Here is a 20,353-nt window from a genome sequence, read left to right as displayed (position 1 = left end):
GCATAGTTTAGAATTATTTTGTATCCCAACATTTATATCTATATATATATATATATATATATATATATATATATATAACATTTGATTATTATACATTATATATTGATATAAAAAATTTTATATTCTACTCTATAAAGAAATTAAAAAATTAGATAATATATTATATTTCTAGTAAAATAGCTGAAAAAATGTATACAAAGAATTCGTAGAATGCTTTTTTTAAACATGTACTTGTCTTATTGATATAGAATTAATTATATACCAAGAAATAACTATGAATAAATGTTGATATAAAATTTTTATCAGTAAAATATATAAACTTGTTAAATAATTAAATTTTTAATTGTACAAATAATGTGTCATATAATTAAATATAAGTAAATATAATTTAAATATTAGTAATAAAATAAAAAATTAATAAATGCTTTAAAAAGTTCAGTTTTCAACTTGGTTTTTAGCTAAATAGTTCGGACATGAATCATATCACGGAATCGAACCATTTATCGTGCTTTTTATCGAGCGTCACGACGTAGTTTATGTTCACTTTGTCAGGGGGCGCGTTAGTACACGTGGTTGCTGAATCCCAGTGACCGCTCTCTTCTCTCTAACAATAGCCAATCGGTTTCCAGTTTATCTAACAGCGAAAGATTGATTGGCTGATACATCGCTTCCTTTCTGTCTAGCAACTTTCTGTGCGAAAGAGTCTAGCTTTAGGACTAGCCTAGACTCTTGGCTGACGCAATTCGATGTTATCCGGTCTACCACGTGTTGAATCAGAAGAAAATAAGAACATATATATATATTTTTGTAAAATGAATATGTATTGGAATATGCTTTATCTAGAACGTCCGCCGTATGCAACTTGGTCTATCAAGTCATTATCTGCCAAGGAAGCAGGTATTATTTCAATTCCATTCTATTTTAAGGTTGTGCATTCGCGGAATACGTGGAGGCGTATGAAAAAATATTAGAAAAAATTTATATAATCGCATACACACATTTTCGCGCATGTATCATTACAGTTTATCATTTTAGAAATAAACTATAATTAAAATTAAAGTTAGATATATATAATTTGTTCTTATATCCACACAGAATCCAATTTGTTCGTTCTCATTTTTTAGATATAAATGTAGATTTATGCAAATATGTGCTCAATACAACAATCAAGGACCTAGAATCAATGGATATTCTTCATGCAGAGGCTACAGCTTTAAGCCGCTTAATATATCGAATGAAGAACAAATTTCGTAGTGATAAAGGATTGAGATGCATGGTTGCATTGAATAAAGCATTGATTAACTATTACAACATGTCTTTGCTGAAGGAATATAAAGACTTACAGTCTGTCATTGAAATAGAAGATGAAATTCATATATTACCTAGTAAACAAATGCTGGAATATGTACTTGTGAGGACACAAGGCTTTGCGAAACTTATGGCTAAAGTAGAAGACATAGCAAGACATTCTGCGCACTTTTTAAAAGCACGAATAAATTTAGGTCATGCATGGAACATTGCTTTAATCGCTTATGCAACTGTGAGCAGGATTTGGTAAGATTTTTATAAATTATAAACTCATTGTTTTTTTCTTCCTCTATAATGGATAATAATATTCATTACTTTGTAGGTTTTGCTCAAAATTGATACTCCAGAAATCTTGTGGCTGGTACAACAATCTATATAGTTGTTCCAAGAACTTTGAGTATGTTGGTCTACCTTGGATTCCAAAAAGTCAAAGCTTGCCATCCAATTTAAGATTATGGCTCTCTTTAGACTGGCTCAATGCAGAAACAAAGTATGTTTGTGCTTATTTAATATTTTAATTAAGCATACATACTTTATAAAATAAATTAATAAAATTTTATAATTTAGTATGTCTGATTCAACTAAGCAACATACATTTGAACAATTCATGCCAGAAGTATCTGATAATACGAATTTCAATACTTCTGAGTCAAGACTACAAGCAAATGCTTCAACCCATAATGTATTATTAGATGTTGAATCAGACAGTGATGATACAAATGATATTGGAGGTATGTATTGCTTAGAGTTATATATCTAAATTTTTAATATCTATAAGGTATTTTTTCTACTTCTTTCTATTTTATGTTTCTAATATATACATTTTAAATGAAGTATAAAGTAATTATACACTAAAGTAATTTTTATCGAAGATTAAAAGTATTTTTCATTCTAATATTATTTTACAAAAGAAATATAGTTATATAGTTATAAATTTTTAAATATTTTATTTATAGCAGATAAAATATAATAAATAAAGATAATTGAATTGTTGTTATAAATTAATAAATATAATAAAATCAAATCATTATTTCTGGGTCACAGTAGTATTATAATATTGCTACAAATAATATCTAATATTTTTTATAAAAAGAATCAATTTTAGGTTTTCAACAGTTTTGTAATCACCAAAATATAATAAGCATTGTGTTCCAAACTTCATATTCTCTCCTTGCAATCTTTCAAAGTTTTGACAAGTTAAATATTGAATTATTCGATAGTGTTGTTGATTGTATTTTATTTAGAGAACGTATCTCTGTTGAAAAAATTGTATTTTGCAGTTTCTTATTTTTAAATAAAATTCTGTAAATTTTTATTTTTTTATTAGATAAAATTGCTATCACAGATAAACAAAGAAAAATACAACTTACTATAACAAATAAACAAGAATTTTTTTATACGATAATATATTTAATATTATTTTACATTTTGTAGAAGTAATAGCTCGGGAGACTTTTGGGAGAAGTCTTTTGAATGTGCAATCTAATACTCCTCTGCCAAGGAAGCGTAAACATATGCACACTACTAATCAAGGAGAAACAACGGGGAAACGGGTTAAATAAAAATAAAATAAAATAAAGAGAATCAAGAAATATAAGTACTAAAGCTGAAACTTAAATCAAAGAAATCAAAATCGATTCAGTTTTGTTACATTTTTTATAAGATTTTATAAGATGTTATAAGCCTCAAATTGTGATATATATTAAATCTGTGATATAGATATATATATATATATATATATATATATATCCATACAGTACTAGATCTATATCTATCTAGTCAAAAAAATAATCTCAAATGTAAACAACTAAGATTTTTTAATAAAAATATTTTTATATGTTGCATGTATATATATCATTCTACTTCTTAAAATAAAGTTAAATTAATTAAAAGACTTGATAAGACATGTCCTTGTATAAATAATATACATATAAAATCGAACGAGAGATTCTTGTATTATACAAAGAATTATATCCTGGTATCTTGCTATGCAATACTTTTAATTGCAATTAAGAGCATCGACAAGCGAATTATCTTACGGGAATGAAGAGAAGAGCTAAAGAAGAAACAAAAGCGACATTATATGCAACTCTAAGTTAAACGATGCAAAGATAATAACATTGAAGCACACAGTACACAACTATAGTTTCTGTCGAGGGTATTTCCATATTTATATAATATATGACGCGATGATTAAACGTCATAGGCCGGGAACAGGTGAATCGCATATCTTCGTGGTCTCATCCAAAACTTCATACCGAAAAAGTCGGAATGTCTCTTCCGCATGTTGTTGAAACAGCAGGCGCGAAATTGTCGAGTGCCGCAGATATCGGCGCATTCTCGCCCGCACTGATCGCAGGTGATAGTTTCGCCAAAAGTCCACAATGCGCATACTGCAAGAGCATAAATGAAATTATACATATATAAAAAATTACAAATATATATATAAATTCTTTCCTCTTTTATATATATATACATACGTTAATTTTATATATTTTCTTTCTATGTAAGAAAATTATAATGTTGCATATGTTAAGTCAAAACTTATATATCTTCAGAAAGTTGCAGCATTCAATTTTTTCTGAATCTTTTTACATTATTATTAATGTATACTTTCAGATTAATAATAATTATACATTAAACAGAGCATCGAATAACGCGTATAAAAAATTTTATAGATGTGATTATATCGATATGTAAAATTAGAATTAATTTTATTACATATCGGGGGGGTGGATGAAAAAAAGTAAAGAGTAAAGTGCAAAAAGAAATTTAATATAAAGTGTGTCACAACACGATGCATTTATGGATGTGATGGCGTGGCCCTATCGACATTGCTCAGTAATGAATGTCAATTAAGTAATTACAAGTTACACTTCGTATTATGCAAACCAATGCATATCTTTACGAAACTTTTTTCAACTTTTGCATTTTTTATTCTGCACTGACATTATCAGCCGATAGCTTTAATAGGTGATCTCTTATCTAATCTAATATATTTCTATATCGCATAAATGAAATATATAAATCAATAAGTATGTGTCATGTAAGTAATAATAATTAAAATAAGAATAATTAGCGAAATAATATTATTTCTATTTATTACATTTATTATCATTATTTTTTTTGTTTGAAAAATTTTAATAATCTTTGAAAATTGTACAGTATGTGTATCTTTTTTGAATCAATAAAAACGAATTAGTATAAACAACTATGAAATAAATTATCTTTTATATATGCATTACTTTATTACGAATTACGAAAAAATATGGCGTTATATGTTATTAAAATTACAGAATTAAATTACGAAAAACAAAATTAAGAAATAATTAAAGTTACAATTATCAAAAATATCATTAATATATATCACTTGCTTTTTATAGTTTAATCATCTCAATTTTTTAATGTGTTGCATTTAATAAATATTGTAATATTTTAATATTTTTTTATATTCATTATTTTAATCTAATATCATTTTGCAAATTAAAACAATGTGTGGAAAACAATTTGTACATCCTGTTAATTTCTCATTAAAAACAAGTTTTATAAAATTATTAAATTTCGCATTGTCTGTGAATATTTGTAAAATATATCACGAATTATAGGAGGCACTGAACAATCATAAAGCTATTCTTAGCATAAATTTTAATACTGTTTTTAACAAAGAAGATGAATCAACGCGAAATCCGGCGATACACACTTTTGTCTTACTTTTGTCTTGCTGATGGGGCGGTTGATCGGATTATCCCGTAAACACGAAAGAAATTGTAGACATCGTGATTATCAACTTCATTTAGCATCTCTTTGATGTGTCAGAGATTTGTAATTAGTGCACTTTATTACAAAAGTATTATGCGCAATACTATATAGATGTGTGATATTAAAAATAGTGTAAAATGATAAAATTTATTAAAAAAAAATATATAAATATATATTAATATAAATATAATTTATATTTATATTACAGAGCCTTGTTAAACTCTTAATATGTATAATACATTATTTAAAAAGTATATGGACTTCTTTTTTTAAACTTTTAAATAAAATATAGAATAAAATATTTAAAAAATAATAAAATATCAAAATATAAAATAAACAGAAAGATTCTCTCTTTAATATAATTTTTGTTTAAAATTTTAGTATTACTTCAGCATTTTGCAATAAAAAATACATTCACCAAAACAATAATGTCAATATTATGTTAATATCATATAATGTCGTTTTTTAATATCTCTTTCAAATATGCACAATTTTATAGCAACATTAAAATTAAAACTGTGAACAATTTATTTGCAGCATTTGCAAAAAATGCATATAAAGAACATATCATATAAAAATATATATACTATTAATAATGAAGGGATAATAAGAAATAGATAAGTTAAAAGAATAAAAATGAAACAAAAAGATACATTAAATAATATATTTAATATTTAAAGTAACAGCAGAAAAATAAAAAAAGTATTACCTGCAAAAAGAAGCAACATCCAGGGATGATTCATTTCTTCACAAAGTTATTCGTGTTTATAAGAGTATGACAGTTGATAAGTTTGGAAGCTTGATGATTTTAGAGGTGAAACACTGTTCGCAAAACAATAAAAATGTATTAGTAACGAATATTAATACACAAAAAGAATTTTTTAAAATGTTAATAAATGTATCTCGGATAACGTGTTTTATAATATATATTATTATATATTTTTTAGATATATATATATATATATATATATATATATATAATATACACTTCATGATATTAATGTTATCAAAACATAATTATTCTATTTATATTCGTATATCTAACATATAAAATTAAATTTATTATATTAAAATAAAAAATAAAAAAATGTACACTCACAAGAATCAGTTTATTATATATAAATAATATTAAGAATTATTAAATTTTTAACATAAATTCTCAATTTACTTAAAACTATATAAGAAAAGAGATGAGAGAGAAAATAATTTACGATGTCAGTATCAAAGTAGAATTAAACAAAAAAATTTAATGTATATAATTACATAAAGAATATATAAATATATATTTAAAATTGAAACATTTTGAAACAAATAAGATATCCAATATAATATATTACAAGCCAATATAAATAATTAAGAGAGAGAAGAAAAAAATTTGTCGTAAAATGGTTACTTACCCCTTACAGACGAGTGCCGAGAAGTGAATGATAATCTTGAAGGGTACCGCTACTTCTAGATATCATCCCCACCATCCAAGATTATATCTCCCTCTCTCATCCCCACCCTCAATATACGCAATCACTTTTTCATTTCATTATAGCAATACTGCTATATTGAAGAAAGTTTTCGAAATTAAATACCGAATGCTAATCATTAAAATTATTGAACAATTGAAGCTACTTAGCGAACAATGCATATTAGAAAAATAGATATTCAATATATGATTCCTTTAAGATATATATATGTATAATAAGCGTTTTATTTATTCATATTCTTTGCATCGAATACTCTTGGACTCTAAAATAAATAAATATGCATTAAATACCTGATCATTTCCCTATAGTTAAATGGAATCTAATTTAGTCCTATGTTAGTATCAATCTGAGTATGGTAACATAAAAGATATCAATAAGTAACATCGTGTTATGCCTTCCTTGGGAAACATTTGTGCGATAGGGTAGCAATTGCGCTGAAACACACAGAAGAAATATGTATTTAATAAATATTTCATTACTCGAGAAATGTGAGGTTTGTTTGAGATTTGAAAAATTGAAGATAGCTCTCTCAGCATAACAATATAAATCTTATTAAATTACAAGCCAGTATTTGTAATTTACTGATAATATTAAAAAAGTTTTTTCGAGATAATCTTCCAATTTTGATAAAATTTAATCTAGATTTTGACAATATAAATTTTTATTCCGTTTCTCTTCTTTAATTTGTCGCTTGATAACGCGATATAAAGAAAATTAACAGCAAGATTATTTGTCTTACAAACAATATCGTCTGTCATATTGGAACGATTCGAACTAGGATAGTAGACGATCCGTTCTCGGCGCCTGTATTCCGTATCAGGAATCGACAATTCACACTCGACAACTGCAGGATCTGACATGTCCTCTACGATAACGTCCAGTGACACCCGAGGATTATTCTCGTACGAATCCGTTGAAGATTCTGAAGATTTGTAATCACTTCCACGATCTTTTCTTTCAATTCCTTCGATGTAGAGCCTCAAAGACGGCTGCGGTAGCGCACCCGTCACCGCACATGTTAAATTTATGTGAGTCTTATTGAAGGGATACGTATGCACCGTCATGTTGCTTTCTGGCACTTAAAAATAAAGAGTGCAATCATCAAAATTACAGAAAATTAACAAATAAATTTTAAATAAAACTCTTCCAAAAACTTACCGTAGACAATCATCTTCCTTGAGGTGCTCGCTTCGTATTGAAACGTGCTGATTGTGCACACATATTCCCCTGTCATATCAATTGTAATGGTTTTCAATCGAATTATAGAATGCGAATATGGATTCCTTAGATTTTTATCTGGATATTCCGCAAGACCTTCGATGATTCCGATATCTTGCGGTGGCACTATTATAATGATATCATAGTATTATATTAATTGAATATAAATTGAGCAAATAAAATATATATTTTTTATAAAATAAAAATGTTAAATTCGCCAAATTTTACTTTAATAAAAAATATTAATAAAAAATTAATCTGCTTTTGATCTCATTAATTATATCAATTATAACAAAAAAATAAAATAAAAATTGCTTAATAAAATGCTTAATAAAATTACAACTGAACATCAAATAAGTATATCTTTTCATATGCAAACAAACCGAATAAAATTCTATAATTTGTTTTAATTATTATATACCTATCAACCTTCTGTATATACTAACTTTAACTTGTGACATTTCTCTTTCTACGGCCGCGCGTTTCAATGCGCTTCCGGATATCTCGTGAAAGTTCCGATATAACGAAAGTTATCGACGCAAAATTAATAAAGCGCAAATATACATACACGCACACACCGCAACGTAGTAAGTTATAATAGGATAAGTACGTAGGCGTTAAAAGTATAAATTACTTGGTGGAATCCACTGATAGATCTGATCCGCTTCGTGAAACCATTTGATTACAAGTCCATTGTCATTTTTGTCAATCTCGTAGATGCAAATTAAATCCACAGGTCCGGTGCCGTTGCGCACGATATGCGGCACGTCCAAAGATTTTATCGAGGTACCATAGACCCCTGAAATATTTTTCGAAAACGTGAGATATATAACTTTAGTATCATCGGTAAATGTATCATCGTGATATTCTTGAATAATATAAATTCAATTAATCATTGAGAATAATTTAATTTAATTTAATTTATCGGTCATCTAAAAAAAGCTTCGACAAGATTTTTTTTAGACTCGTCGCGCGACTTTTATTGAATTATTTTTAGAAATTGACATTTCTTGAATCATATACGTGAGAAATTTTAATTTAACGTGACACAAAATTGTGTTGAAAAATTTCTGCTAAAAATTCGATATAATCAAACTTTCAACAGAATATGAATTGTTATTTATATGATAATTATTTAAATATTATAGGTATTGTGCTAAAAACTGAGATTATTAAAAATTGTGTCACGATTGTTGCGATTGATGTCATAATGTATTTTACGAATCCAGATAAGTTTTCATAAAAGCTTCTCGATTGAATCCCCGATTTCGGGAAATCGATATATAAATTTCGTGCGCGATATTTTTATTTTGTTACTCACCTGAATAACAGCCAAATATTATAAGAGCAATTATCGAGGGCGAGATCGTACGTGCTATCGACAACATTCTTTCCAAGGTCCCTTTTCACACTGATCGCACAATTAAATACGGCTCGTCTAACTCATGTTAAACGTGCAACACCATAGAACCGATACGATTCTGCGCGCAGCGTCATGTATCCCGCCTCCTGTCATTCGACACACATGTTCTATACGAGCGAACTGTCATCGTCGACGTCTTCCCATCTTGTAGAAATGGATTACGAATAAAAATAATTTTCCTGTACTTCTGATACTTCAAATATTTATCTGAAAAAAAATTATTCGGTATAAATTTCCTTTTTTTTATTTTTTGTATCTATTAAACTATATATATATATATATAGACAAATAATTAATGATAGATATATATATATATATATATATACATTATAATGTTACAATTCGTATAACAATAATAATCTGTAAAAGTGTCAATTAATTTTCAAAAGAAAAAACTTTATACATTTTTAATTAAATTTTATGAGTTAAAAGAAATTTATTAAAATATGTAAAATGTGAGAGAGAATCAATGCAAATTACATTATGAAAATGAGATTATTATATGTATATAAAGGCCTCTGCCCAACAATATTACGATCATCACATACGCCGTTCATATTTATAATTGCATGATGTGGTTATGGTTTCTCTTTGATTATCGTTTAAACCGCGATTACGATGAAAGGCTACTATATATTTTATTAATATAACTAATTAAATAATATTATATGAATTAATATAATTAAAAATAATTATGAAATAAATTACTTAAATATATAATATATCGCAATGATGAAATATATATTTGTTCAGCTTGGGATATAACCCAGCCAATATTTACAAAAACGAATATTTAAATATATAGGACACGTTTTCCAAATCATATGATCTATAATTTATATATATACATACTTATAAACTTTCTTGACATATGCTTACTGCCTATATATATATGTATAGACGAACCTCAATATCTTGTACTTTAACGAATATATATTATTATAATAAATATATATATATATATATATATATATTTATATCTTATCTTCTTGTCCGTGAAACTTTTTTCATCATCGAATAAGAAATATTATACACCTTCATACGTAAATTGATTAAACAGACAAAAATCAATCGAACAATAATAACACAATGTTTTGATGAAGAATCATGCAGTGTTGATTGATCAAAGTGCCGCGCGCGGTATCATACTTCCATAGAGTATAGAAAACGCAAGATAAGAAACTCGCGCTGCGCTTGATTTATGATATATCACAAGTATCGCAGCGTTCAATGAGAGAACGTGCTTCCTGGGAACTTTAGCTATGACGCCTTGTCCCTAGAAAAGGAACCTTCCTATTGGACTGATGAATAAAATTCCATATCTCATTTTCATGCATTTTCTGCAGAACAGCTGATTGGTCGCCGTCTTCCTAATGGTTTCGTTTCTATTTCTAACTGTAGAAGCCAAGCAGTGTCGTTTTTTCAATCAATATATTCAGATTGTTTTAATTTCTTGCAGTTAAATGTTCGAATAATAAATACGAATACGATCAACGAATACGTAAGGTAAGGATAAAAGGTATTTCTTCCGATTCTTAATTTCGTCCGTACACCTTAGAATAAATCAGATTCTAAAAAAATTGTGTATATGAAAAAAAACGTGTTCTACTGAATATAGTAATAGAAATTTGTGTACATTTTTTTCTTTTTTTTATCTCGAGTCATTTTATATATTCACGTTTCTCGCGGAGAAAGAAAGAAATTTCTTTATTCTTCATTTACAGCGTCAATACCAAACAATTAATTTAATACAAACATAGTACTTAATACGCGTATCAAGTGCGGTGTAAATTAAGCCATTGTTCAGCATAACGAGAATGTAATCTGATAGCTAGTTATCAAAAGGAATCTCTAATTGCGAATCATTTTGTAAAATATTAAATATACGTATCAAGAGACACATGTACAGTAGTGTCTCGCGCCTAGTTACAATGTAGCAGACTCCACCTTTAGAAGCAAAGCATATATGTATATATATGTCAATTTATAATAAAATAATTACGCCTATAAATTCAGAAGCTTGTATCAACAGTTTCAAATTAATTTTTCCTGATGTGAATACAATAATGTGTATTATCTGCTATATTTTATCATATATAAAAAATATATTTGCAAGTTAACACATTCGTATCAATAAGAAAAACAGGATTCGAATTTTGATAAAATATAATATCTGTTATGTGTTTTTGTGTTGTATACATTTTATTTGAAAAATAAAACTATTATAAAATTTAAAAACAAAGAAACTCTTTCTTATCGTTTATTATTTCTTCATAGTTTATGTAATTTTTTAAGTATACATTTTTTCTAATTGGACTAATATAAACAGATATTATATTTATCATCTCAATCTTATACTAAATATATTATAATTTCTATATATTTTCAGAATAATTTAGTTTTTATCAAAAGTTCCTAATACTATCAACAATGAGTCGTAGGTGGGAAGGTAACAGAACATCAGAAAGATATAATCAAAATTATGACAATTGGGAAGGAAGAGATAGAAACAGAAGAGACAATCAGTTTCAGAGATTCTCTGATAGATCTTCCAATGATAACTGGGGTGTAGACTCATTGTCAAATACACAAACTTACTCTAACAGTTCTCGTAAGAGGAATAATGATAATAATTCATATGATACAAGTTCAAATGAACTTGTTATATACATCGATCCAAACAATATTGGAAGACTTATTGGAAGAGGTGGCAGCAAAATTAAAGCTCTGCAAGATGAAAGCAATGCTAAGATCACTGTAAGTAACAAAAGTTATTTAAGCATTATGTAAAATGTAATCTAACTGTGATATTTTTGCTTTTATTAAGATTGACAAACAATCAAATAGAAATGGACAAGCTGCAGTGACATTGATTGGTACAGATGAAGCGCAACAGCGAGCTAAAAATTTAATAGAGGAACTATTAATCGACAGAAGCACTTCACACCAAAGCACAACATTTGGCCAAAACTCAGAAACTAATTCTGAACAGAAAAACGAAGAAATTGATTGGAACAATTTTGATTGGACCAAGGCTAATGACGAATATGTATGTTTTGAATGTAATAATAAATTTAATAGGTCAGCTATTTCATAATTTATAAATGTATAAATACATTAATCTTTTTCTTGGCAGGAGAAACTTCAGAAGGAAAAATGGGCAGCTTTGCCTCCTATTATCAAGAACTTTTACAAAGAGGATCCAATGGTTGCTAATATGCCAAAAATAAAAGTAGCCGAACTCAGGAAACTTAACAATAATATTGAAGTTAAACTTGTTTTTGAGAACGAGGAGGGCGCCAAGGAGATAAAAATACCGAATCTCATTGAAACTTTTGAACAAGCTTTTCAAGTAATATATATAGCCAAATGTTAGTTTATAATTCTATTATTTTGACAAAATTGATACATATTTTTTTTTATATTGTAGAACTATCCAGATATCCTCAAAGAAATACAAAAACAGAAATTTGAAAAACCAAGCCCTATACAATGTCAAGCATGGCCTATTCTATTGAGCGGTCAAGATCTTATCGGGATAGCGCAAACCGGAACTGGTTCGATGATTTTTTATTTTTGTTACGATTCATATACGATTTCGCATATATTGATATATTAATGATAATCATGATTTCAGGAAAAACTCTTGCTTTCTTATTGCCTGCTTTGATCCACATTGATGGGCAAGTATCTCCTCGTGAAGAGCGTCCTGGACCAAATGTCCTCGTTATGGCACCAACTAGAGAACTGGCATTGCAAATTGAAAAGGAAGTTGGAAAATATTCTTATCGCGGTATTAAAGCGTGAGTGTATTTCATATAAGATTCCGATTTGCATATTTTCATGTGTTACTATTTTACATCTTGCAAAATATAAGCTCTTATATATATTATACATGATCGAAAATTATTTTAGCGTGTGCGTGTACGGTGGTGGAAGTCGGAAACAACAAATCAACATGGTAACAAAGGGCGTGCAGATAGTAATCGCAACCCCCGGAAGATTAAACGACTTGGTGCAAGCGGGAGTGTTAAACGTATCAGCCGTGACATATCTCATACTTGACGAAGCTGATCGCATGCTGGACATGGGTTTTGAACCACAAATTCGCAAAACCTTACTAGGTGTACGACCAGATAGACAAACCGTTATGACGAGGTATACATAAGTCACATCTAAAAATTCGCACCATTAGAATAAAATTTTTTTAGAAGAAAAGAAATTTAACTAATAAATAAAATTATTTATATAATACTTACTAGTATTATGTATAATTGATGCAATGAATGTTAATGCGCCGCATTCTATCTGTTTGTCAGCGCTACATGGCCACAAGGTGTAAGACGCTTAGCTCAATCGTACATGAAAAATCCGATTCAAGTATGCGTTGGGTCACTTGATTTAGCAGCTGTTCACACTGTAACACAAAGGATTCACTTGATTAGTGAAGATGATAAGATAGATATGGTTAGTAGCATTTTTTAAAATAATTTACAACGATTATTTATTATTCTTGAATTGCTCCTTTTTTCTCAACTTTTATTTGGATGAGATTATAATAAATTGTTTTACACAGAGTTTTATATCAATGCTCTTTTTCATATTTTCCAAAAAATAATTTTCTTAAACAAAATTAAATGCATAAATATTATACAATTAAGTTGTAAACTATCTTGACACATCTCTCATATATTATTGCGATGTATTGTATAGATGCACCAGTTCTTCCGTGAGATGGGCCCTCAAGATAAGGTGATCGTATTTTTTGGTAAAAAAGCAAAGGTGGACGATATCTCTAGTGAATTAGCTTTATCGAATGTTGATTGTCAGAGTATTCATGGTGATAGAGAGCAAGCGGACAGAGAACAAGCATTAGAGGATCTGAAGACCGGAGCTGTTCAGATTCTTCTCGCGACTGATGTGGCCAGTCGAGGAATCGATATTGAAGACATTACGTAAGTTGCACAAATGAAAAAAATGCGTTATGTTACTTAAATGTAATCTCGATACACACACACACACACACACATACACATACACACACACATACATACATACATACATGCATGCATGGATGCATACATAACTTTATTATAATAATTTCGTTCTTATTTTAGACATGTATTGAATTTCGACTTCCCAAAGGATATAGAAGAATACGTTCACAGAGTCGGACGTACCGGACGCGCTGGTCGAACAGGTGAAAGTATTACTTTTATGACGAGACAAGACTGGCATCATGCTAAGGAACTCATCAGTATTCTTGAAGAGGCTGAGCAAGTCAGTAGATATTAGGCGAGCATTTAATTCTTCCAAATTTTCTACAAAAAAATACAATGCTTGTATCTTCTATTTCAGGAAGTACCTGAGGAGTTATATAAAATGGCTGAAAGGTATGAAGCATGGAAACAGAAGAAAGATTCAGAACGATCCTTTTTAAGAAATGGTAGAGATGGTAACAATAGAAGTAGACAGGGCTATAATCGTAGCCGATGGTAAAATCCGACTGATTAATTGTACGAGTAACGCAAGATTCATTTTTATCGTAATTGCAAACTATATACATCGAACAATGTAAAGAGGATCTTATATAAGATCATTGTACCTAATACATTGTGATATTACATTTTTATTTCATCCATAAAATTTCTGAGGAATAATCTCAGATAATGTTTATTTTTTTATTTCTTATTAATTGCCAAAGTTAATTATAGGATTTAAAATGTCATAGTTTATACTGAAAGATTAAAATATTTCATTTTATACTGAGAGATTAAAATACACTTTGCATGTTATACAATTTAAATAAAATTGCATATAGTTCTAAATTGTATAATTATCAATACTAAAACATGCAACCCTATACAGTGTTTAAAAAATATCAGTATTAAGAAATTATATATAAGTTTTTCTAAATAGATATTGTTTAAATGTTATAACAAATCAAAAGATGTTATATGTACATTCCGATTTGATTAAAAAAAAAACAATTATTTGATTTAATCAAGTTTATTTAATTTCCTCACCCAACACAGATAATTTTACATATAACACATTTCTTTATCTTAATAATAACTTACAGGGTTTGTCCGGAAAGTAATGCGTCGCATTTTTTTAAAAAAGAATTTATTGATCGCATAGGTAAAACAACTTAAAATTGTTCGAAGTATGACCCTTCTGCGTCAATACATTTTTGCCAACGCGATTTCCATGCGTCATAAGATTTCTGGAACTCCTTGACTGGGATGCTGTTCAGGGAGGCCGTCGAAGTAGCTTGTACGTTGTCAACCGACTCGAGCTGTTGTCCTTTGAGCTCCCTTTTCAGCCGAGGAAATAAAAAAAAGTCCGCCGGGGCCAAGTCGGGACTGTAGGGCGGCTGCGGCACCGTTGCCACACCGATTCGGGTCAGGTAGGCCGTAATAACAAAGGCGGTGTGAGCCGGCGCGTTGTCGTGATGGAGTTTCCATGAAGCGCGGATCTCCTTTCGGACGCGGGCGATCCTGTGATTCAGTCTTAATAATTCCGACATTAAGCGAACATTCATTCGACGGTCTGAATTCAATAATTGGCGCACACGAGTCACATTGTCGTCCGTTCGCGATGTTGACGGGCGTCCTGCGCGGGCCTCGTCGGCGACCTCCTTCCGACCTTCTCTAAACATCTTGTGCCATCTGTTTGACTGCGATTTGGAAAGGCAATCGTCCCCGAAAACTTTCTTGAGCATTTCAAAAGTTTCCAGCGGCGTCTTGTCCAGCTTCACGCAAAACTTTATCGCATAGCGTTGCTCTATCGTTCTCTCCATCACAAGTTCGACGCGACCACTAAGCAGAGGTTCACAGAATAAGCCGTCCTAACCCTCCAAGCGCATGGAAACAATTGAGCGACCTACCGTTGGAAAGCTAAGGGTACCCCCCTTCCTCCCCAACCGGTCCCATCGCTCTGCGATGTATAGTCGCGTCACAAAAAAATGCGACGCATTACTTTCCGGACAATATATTGTTAGATATATATTTATCATCTTTTAAGAAAAATTAGTAAAATTAGTAGCGAATTATTTATTTAACAAATTTCAGATGGGATTATATAAATTAAATGTATTTATTTCAAAGATATGCGAAATTTTTATTATCTACTTCCAAACTAGACAATCTGTAATTAAATATCTAAACTCCTTTATATTAAATTTATTTTCTTATGTTTTACTGTATTAAAATAAAAAGAAGAACAATTCATTAGAATTGTAATTTAAGTATAAAATGTAGTTCTATATTGACAATTTAAAAAAGAAAATTAATAAATTAAGAAGATTATCAATCTTACTTTTCTTACAACATTTCTAGTGAAATTTTCACGAAAATAGAAAACCATCAAGATAAAATACAATAAAATACTTAATAAAATGTATGATATAATAATAAATGCTCCACTGGATATTTTAGCAATAATGAAAAAAGCTATTACAAAACACATTAAAAAATGTAAGTTTAAATGAAGTTCACTTAATTGTAAACTTTGAAATTTCGCGTTTTCGTGTACTTCTCGGCGAAGATCTTGCCGCTTGGGGTCGGTATTGAAAACGCTATATCGTCCAATGACATCACGTAACCGTAGAAGAATTTTAATCTGAAACATGTGTGTGAACAGTGATAATTTCTACTTTCGTTACTAACACTAGATTAATTAACAACCGCAGCAGAGCTTACCGCAGAGTATCGACGAGTTTAGTGGCTATACCCCGTTTACGGTGGCTCATTGCTGTCCAGACGACATTTATGCCGCATTTCGTAGGTGTGCTTTCGGCGGTGCAACAGTCCAGCTCAATTAGTTCAGGAATCATGCGAAACGCCGTTTGAATAGGTTCCGCTACCAATACTCCAAGAATGGTTTTCTCGCGTATGTACAAGAAGATCTGTGAGAAACGCGTACTTCTCTTTTATCGAATTTGATACGATATACACGATATATTTTTATTCTATGGTATACATACCGTTTTGCTCTGATAATCCGATATATTCATGTTCGCCAATCCCAAATCTCTATCTACAATGGCTAAAATCTCCGATATTTTCTTCCAATGTTGCTTCGAATTGTGCGGCTCGACCAAAATTATTCTGCTAGATGTAAAAGGATCCTCCATTAAAACACGTTCCTTTTTCCATCCCTAAAATATATACAACAGATGTATTATTATATTGATAGCAATATGTAATTACTTTATAGCAATATATAATTATTTTATAACAATATATAATCAATTAATCTTATGAATATAAGATCATGCAGTTTACCTGGAACTTTAAAGTCTGTATACTATTGTGATAATTTAAATGAGCATTTTCATCTTCAGCATCGCCTAATTGGTACACAACGTTACATTCTGGGCATTGAGTGGCACCAAAAGATTTTTGACCAGCATCTAACTGATATTGATCTTCTGCACCGCCACATTTTTTAGACAATTGCCATTGCATATTCTTTTTCGTTGATTTTGTGGCATTTGCGTTACTTGTTTCTCTAAAAAAGATAAATCAAAATACTATCAAAATATATCTAAATATATCTCTTCTTTGTATCCTTGCATACGTAAGTCAAATATTTTTTTCAACAAACATTTTTACATATTAAAAAATATAAATTAAATAAAATTATCAGTAAAAAAAAATATCATTTTACATAAATTAGACAATAATGAAAAAGATTTCATTTATTCTACGGACATTGCATGACGTACTCGAAAATATTATTAGGTGCAGAATATCCTTTGTTGAATAACGGAAATACTTTTCCACTTTTCGCGGTATCATTATTATTTTTTTTGTTCTCGAGCGAAAGATTTCCAAAATTTGTTAGAGAAGTAACATCTTTGATGTTCATGGTCGAAGTCATGTTGCTGAGTTCAGTGGCTGGAGACAGGATCGCGTCGTTAGATAGTATCGTCGTTGATTTTAATGGAGAAATCGTGTTTACTGCACTACTGGCTGATGTTTTCATTGGTTCATCATCGTCCGCCCAATCATCTTCCAATATTTTCAGGAGATTATTAACTTTATTTTGTTGCAATGTAGCTTCAACCTCTGGTTCATCTACAGTCAGATCTGTGGTATCCAGACAGATATTTGTTGCAGCTTTTACTTGTTGCTTGTGCACGTTTTTTGTGGCAGAAACGTGTTTCTGATCCAATGTTATTTTATTATCTGCTACTTTCAATTTAACGTTATTATTTATCATTACTGTAGCATCCTGAATCAGTTTAGGTTCCTTAGTTTTAAAAAATCGTTTATTCTCGTCGATCTCTGGCGAAGAGGCTTTCTCCACAATTGCATTCATCTGAGCATCATCTGCAGGTGGACTCTTATTCGCATCAGTAAGATTGTGCGTAACATGCTGTCCTTCTGTCTTCAATATCTCCACTTTTATTTTAGGCTTTTTTGGCTTTTTAATTCCGTGAAATACGCCGGCATTTATTTTACCTTTTTGCTTCTTTAATAACGAACGTCTACTACTTATGCTCTGTACCGGTAAACTTCGTCTTTTTTTAACATTGCTATCGCTAAAATCACCGAAAGCAAAAGGCCGCTTGGTTCTCGCGTTGTTACTATAAAAAGTTTTTGTACTTAATGAAATATTCTTCAAGCCACTAGATTCGTTTATTTTCTCCTGAAACAACGCTGCTCTCGCTCTAGGCGCAGAATTATCATCAGTTTTAAATAATTTCGCCTGATTCATTGTTAATTGATCGTGTGCGCGCCTCTTCAATGTGTTCTCCTTTTGTTCGGGTGAGAAACTTTCAGTCATTTCGATCCCGCTGAAAGACTTTCGTCTATGAAGCTTTGGCAATAGGACTGTTTTACTTATGGAACTCAAGGGTGTTATCTGCCTACTCTCAGGAGTTCTGCTCTTTCGAGGTGTTTCAGTGATGCTCTGGTTTTGTAACTCTGTGGCAAAACTTCGCTGAGGTGTTTCCGGTACTATTTCATTCATTATCACATTCATCTTTGAGTGCTGTGGCGTCAACGGTTCCATCGATGCACGAGGAGAAGATGGCAGTGATTTCGACGATTTGTCAGTAATCTTGCACTTTGAATATCTAGCGGCTCTAGTGGTTTTTCTGAGTGAACTGAAGGATGACATACAATCATCTTTTTTACGTTTTGATGTCAAGCGATCCCAGGATATAAGTGCATCAAACTGGAACAATTTTTCAGGTGTCGCAAATGGAGAGATAAATTCTATTTCTGAAGAACTGCCGCTAATACTTGGACTTCGATCAGTAAGAGCCAGCGGTGACATCGGACCTAAGTCTGAGTCTTCTGATATTGCTTCGACATTTCTGCTAAAATTTGAGTCTTGAGATGATTTTTTCTTGGAAGAATCGCCGTTGGATGGTGCAAAAAGACATTTTTGAGCTCGTCGTGGAGTATAAAGTAAATCCCCATGACCGCTATCCACCGACATTGTCAAGTAACTCTCTTTCTGAAATCTAAAGAATACTTTAATTAAAACAACATTGAAATTAAGATATTTCAATATGCTCTGCTTATAACAATCAAAGAATTTTATAATACCTACTAATAATATAGAAACAAATAATGCAATAGATAATTTCAAAAAAATTATTTCCTGATTTAATCTAACTTCTACACATATATGTATATTCATCTATTTTCCATTTATATCAGAGGCGAATCATACATCAAATATTGAAAAAAATTGACATGTACGAAAAAGTTAACTCAATGCAATGTATAAATAATCTTTACCCGACTCGAGCAGCGAATTTAAGAATACGATTCTGCTCAGTGCATTAGAGATTGTTGATTAATCGAGTGATGAAATATTGAAAGAAACTGACATGTATGAAAGTCAACTCTCAATGCAACATATAAATAAACTTTACCTGGTTCGAGCAGCGAATTTAAGGATGCGATTTCGTTCAGTGCATCAGAGATTGTTGATTAATCAAGTGATGTTCAATGTTGCACTCGTGCATCAAAGTTTTCTTCGAAAACCGGTCTACTTTTTGCTGCTTTTCACACGGGTTGACACAAGTTTGCACGAAGAGCGCGGGAAATCAACAAAATAATTGAACACTGCGTTTAGTTGCTGTGCAACTGAGGTGAGGTTACGCGCGTTTTTCGCGCATGCGCTTAGCTACATTTGACCATGAATT

At 30.3% G+C, this 20,353-nt stretch overlaps 4 protein-coding genes and 1 long non-coding RNA gene across 13 annotated transcripts; 2 read left to right on the top strand and 3 right to left on the bottom strand.

The window, feature by feature from the left end:
- Positions 1-634: 634 nt before the first annotated feature.
- Positions 635-3,156, top strand: LOC114946050 (uncharacterized). The gene is made up of 5 exons (XM_029322445.2): positions 635-897; positions 1,125-1,554; positions 1,631-1,798; positions 1,876-2,039; positions 2,743-3,156. Exons 1-5 carry the CDS (start codon positions 747-749, stop codon positions 2,868-2,870), a joined length of 1,041 nt encoding a protein of 346 aa, XP_029178278.1. The 5' UTR covers positions 635-746; the 3' UTR covers positions 2,871-3,156.
- A 2,660-nt stretch (positions 3,157-5,816) lies between these two features.
- On the bottom strand, positions 5,817-10,310 carry LOC114946043 (uncharacterized). 6 transcript variants are annotated; one of them, XM_029322432.2, is made up of 8 exons: positions 10,036-10,310; positions 9,082-9,390; positions 8,395-8,559; positions 7,701-7,886; positions 7,282-7,620; positions 6,833-6,976; positions 6,465-6,615; positions 5,817-5,889 (listed from the first exon to the last, which is right to left on the bottom strand). In XM_029322432.2, exons 2-6 carry the CDS (start codon positions 9,146-9,148, stop codon positions 6,873-6,875), a joined length of 861 nt encoding a protein of 286 aa, XP_029178265.2. In that variant the 5' UTR covers positions 9,149-9,390; positions 10,036-10,310; the 3' UTR covers positions 5,817-5,889; positions 6,465-6,615; positions 6,833-6,872. The 6 variants fall into 6 exon arrangements, with proteins under 6 accessions (XP_029178265.2, XP_029178262.2, XP_029178267.2 ...); XM_029322429.2 differs by having other exon boundaries at positions 6,465-6,976; XM_029322434.2 differs by having other exon boundaries at positions 6,465-6,976; positions 7,318-7,620.
- A 240-nt stretch (positions 10,311-10,550) lies between these two features.
- On the top strand, positions 10,551-14,859 carry LOC114946046 (putative ATP-dependent RNA helicase DDX43). 4 transcript variants are annotated; one of them, XM_029322438.2, is made up of 11 exons: positions 10,551-10,689; positions 11,573-11,940; positions 12,011-12,232; positions 12,320-12,535; positions 12,614-12,740; positions 12,821-12,986; positions 13,099-13,341; positions 13,503-13,650; positions 13,897-14,138; positions 14,301-14,463; positions 14,542-14,859. In XM_029322438.2, exons 2-11 carry the CDS (start codon positions 11,614-11,616, stop codon positions 14,680-14,682), a joined length of 1,995 nt encoding a protein of 664 aa, XP_029178271.1. In that variant the 5' UTR covers positions 10,551-10,689; positions 11,573-11,613; the 3' UTR covers positions 14,683-14,859. The 4 variants fall into 4 exon arrangements, with proteins under 4 accessions (XP_029178271.1, XP_029178272.1, XP_029178274.1 ...); XM_029322439.2 differs by having other exon boundaries at positions 10,551-10,702; XM_029322441.2 differs by lacking the exon at positions 10,551-10,689 and adding an exon at positions 10,834-11,002.
- LOC114946047 (uncharacterized) lies at positions 12,382-13,777 on the bottom strand. The gene is made up of 2 exons (XR_003822547.2): positions 13,443-13,777; positions 12,382-13,358 (listed from the first exon to the last, which is right to left on the bottom strand). It is a non-coding gene; the product is annotated as an uncharacterized LOC114946047 (long non-coding RNA).
- Positions 14,860-15,173: 314 nt separating the features above from the next.
- On the bottom strand, positions 15,174-20,339 carry eco (Establishment of cohesion). Its single transcript, XM_029322436.2, has 6 exons — positions 20,081-20,339; positions 17,915-19,663; positions 17,472-17,697; positions 17,171-17,344; positions 16,887-17,092; positions 15,174-16,806 (listed from the first exon to the last, which is right to left on the bottom strand). Exons 2-6 carry the CDS (start codon positions 19,636-19,638, stop codon positions 16,683-16,685), a joined length of 2,454 nt encoding a protein of 817 aa, XP_029178269.1. The 5' UTR covers positions 19,639-19,663; positions 20,081-20,339; the 3' UTR covers positions 15,174-16,682.
- Positions 20,340-20,353: the final 14 nt, after the last annotated feature.

This window comes from Nylanderia fulva, unplaced genomic scaffold (assembly GCF_048542155.1).
Source record: "Nylanderia fulva isolate GAGA-0341 unplaced genomic scaffold, ASM4854215v1 Scaffold36, whole genome shotgun sequence".
Lineage (NCBI taxonomy): Eukaryota > Metazoa > Arthropoda > Insecta > Hymenoptera > Formicidae > Nylanderia > Nylanderia fulva.
Note: the sequence above shows the minus strand (reverse complement) of the source record. Positions and strands in the feature narration are given on the sequence as shown.

What these genes read in the sequence shown, in the direction of transcription:
- LOC114946050 (XM_029322445.2), top strand. Translation starts at nt 747, where the DNA reads ATGTTATCCGGTCTACCACGTGTTGAATCAGAAGAAAATAAGAACATA. An exon ending in GCAACTGTGAGCAGGATTTG is followed by an intron (nt 1,555 to 1,630) that starts GTAAGATTTTTA and finishes ATTACTTTGTAG; the next exon opens with GTTTTGCTCAAAATTGATAC. An exon ending in TGATACAAATGATATTGGAG is followed by an intron (nt 2,040 to 2,742) that starts GTATGTATTGCT and finishes TACATTTTGTAG; the next exon opens with AAGTAATAGCTCGGGAGACT.
- LOC114946043 (XM_029322429.2), bottom strand. Translation starts at nt 9,148, where the DNA reads ATGTTGTCGATAGCACGTACGATCTCGCCCTCGATAATTGCTCTTATA. An exon ending in AATATTTGGCTGTTATTCAG is followed by an intron (nt 8,560 to 9,081) that starts GTGAGTAACAAA and finishes AAAATATTTCAG; the next exon opens with GGGTCTATGGTACCTCGATA. An exon ending in AAGGAAGATGATTGTCTACG is followed by an intron (nt 7,621 to 7,700) that starts GTAAGTTTTTGG and finishes TTTATTTTTAAG; the next exon opens with TGCCAGAAAGCAACATGACG.
- LOC114946046 (XM_029322438.2), top strand. Translation starts at nt 11,614, where the DNA reads ATGAGTCGTAGGTGGGAAGGTAACAGAACATCAGAAAGATATAATCAA. An exon ending in AAAGCAATGCTAAGATCACT is followed by an intron (nt 11,941 to 12,010) that starts GTAAGTAACAAA and finishes GCTTTTATTAAG; the next exon opens with ATTGACAAACAATCAAATAG. An exon ending in TCTTATCGCGGTATTAAAGC is followed by an intron (nt 12,987 to 13,098) that starts GTGAGTGTATTT and finishes AAATTATTTTAG; the next exon opens with CGTGTGCGTGTACGGTGGTG.
- eco (XM_029322436.2), bottom strand. Translation starts at nt 19,638, where the DNA reads ATGTCGGTGGATAGCGGTCATGGGGATTTACTTTATACTCCACGACGA. An exon ending in GCACCTAATAATATTTTCGA is followed by an intron (nt 17,698 to 17,914) that starts GTACGTCATGCA and finishes TATCTTTTTTAG; the next exon opens with AGAAACAAGTAACGCAAATG. An exon ending in AAACTCGTCGATACTCTGCG is followed by an intron (nt 16,807 to 16,886) that starts GTAAGCTCTGCT and finishes CACATGTTTCAG; the next exon opens with ATTAAAATTCTTCTACGGTT.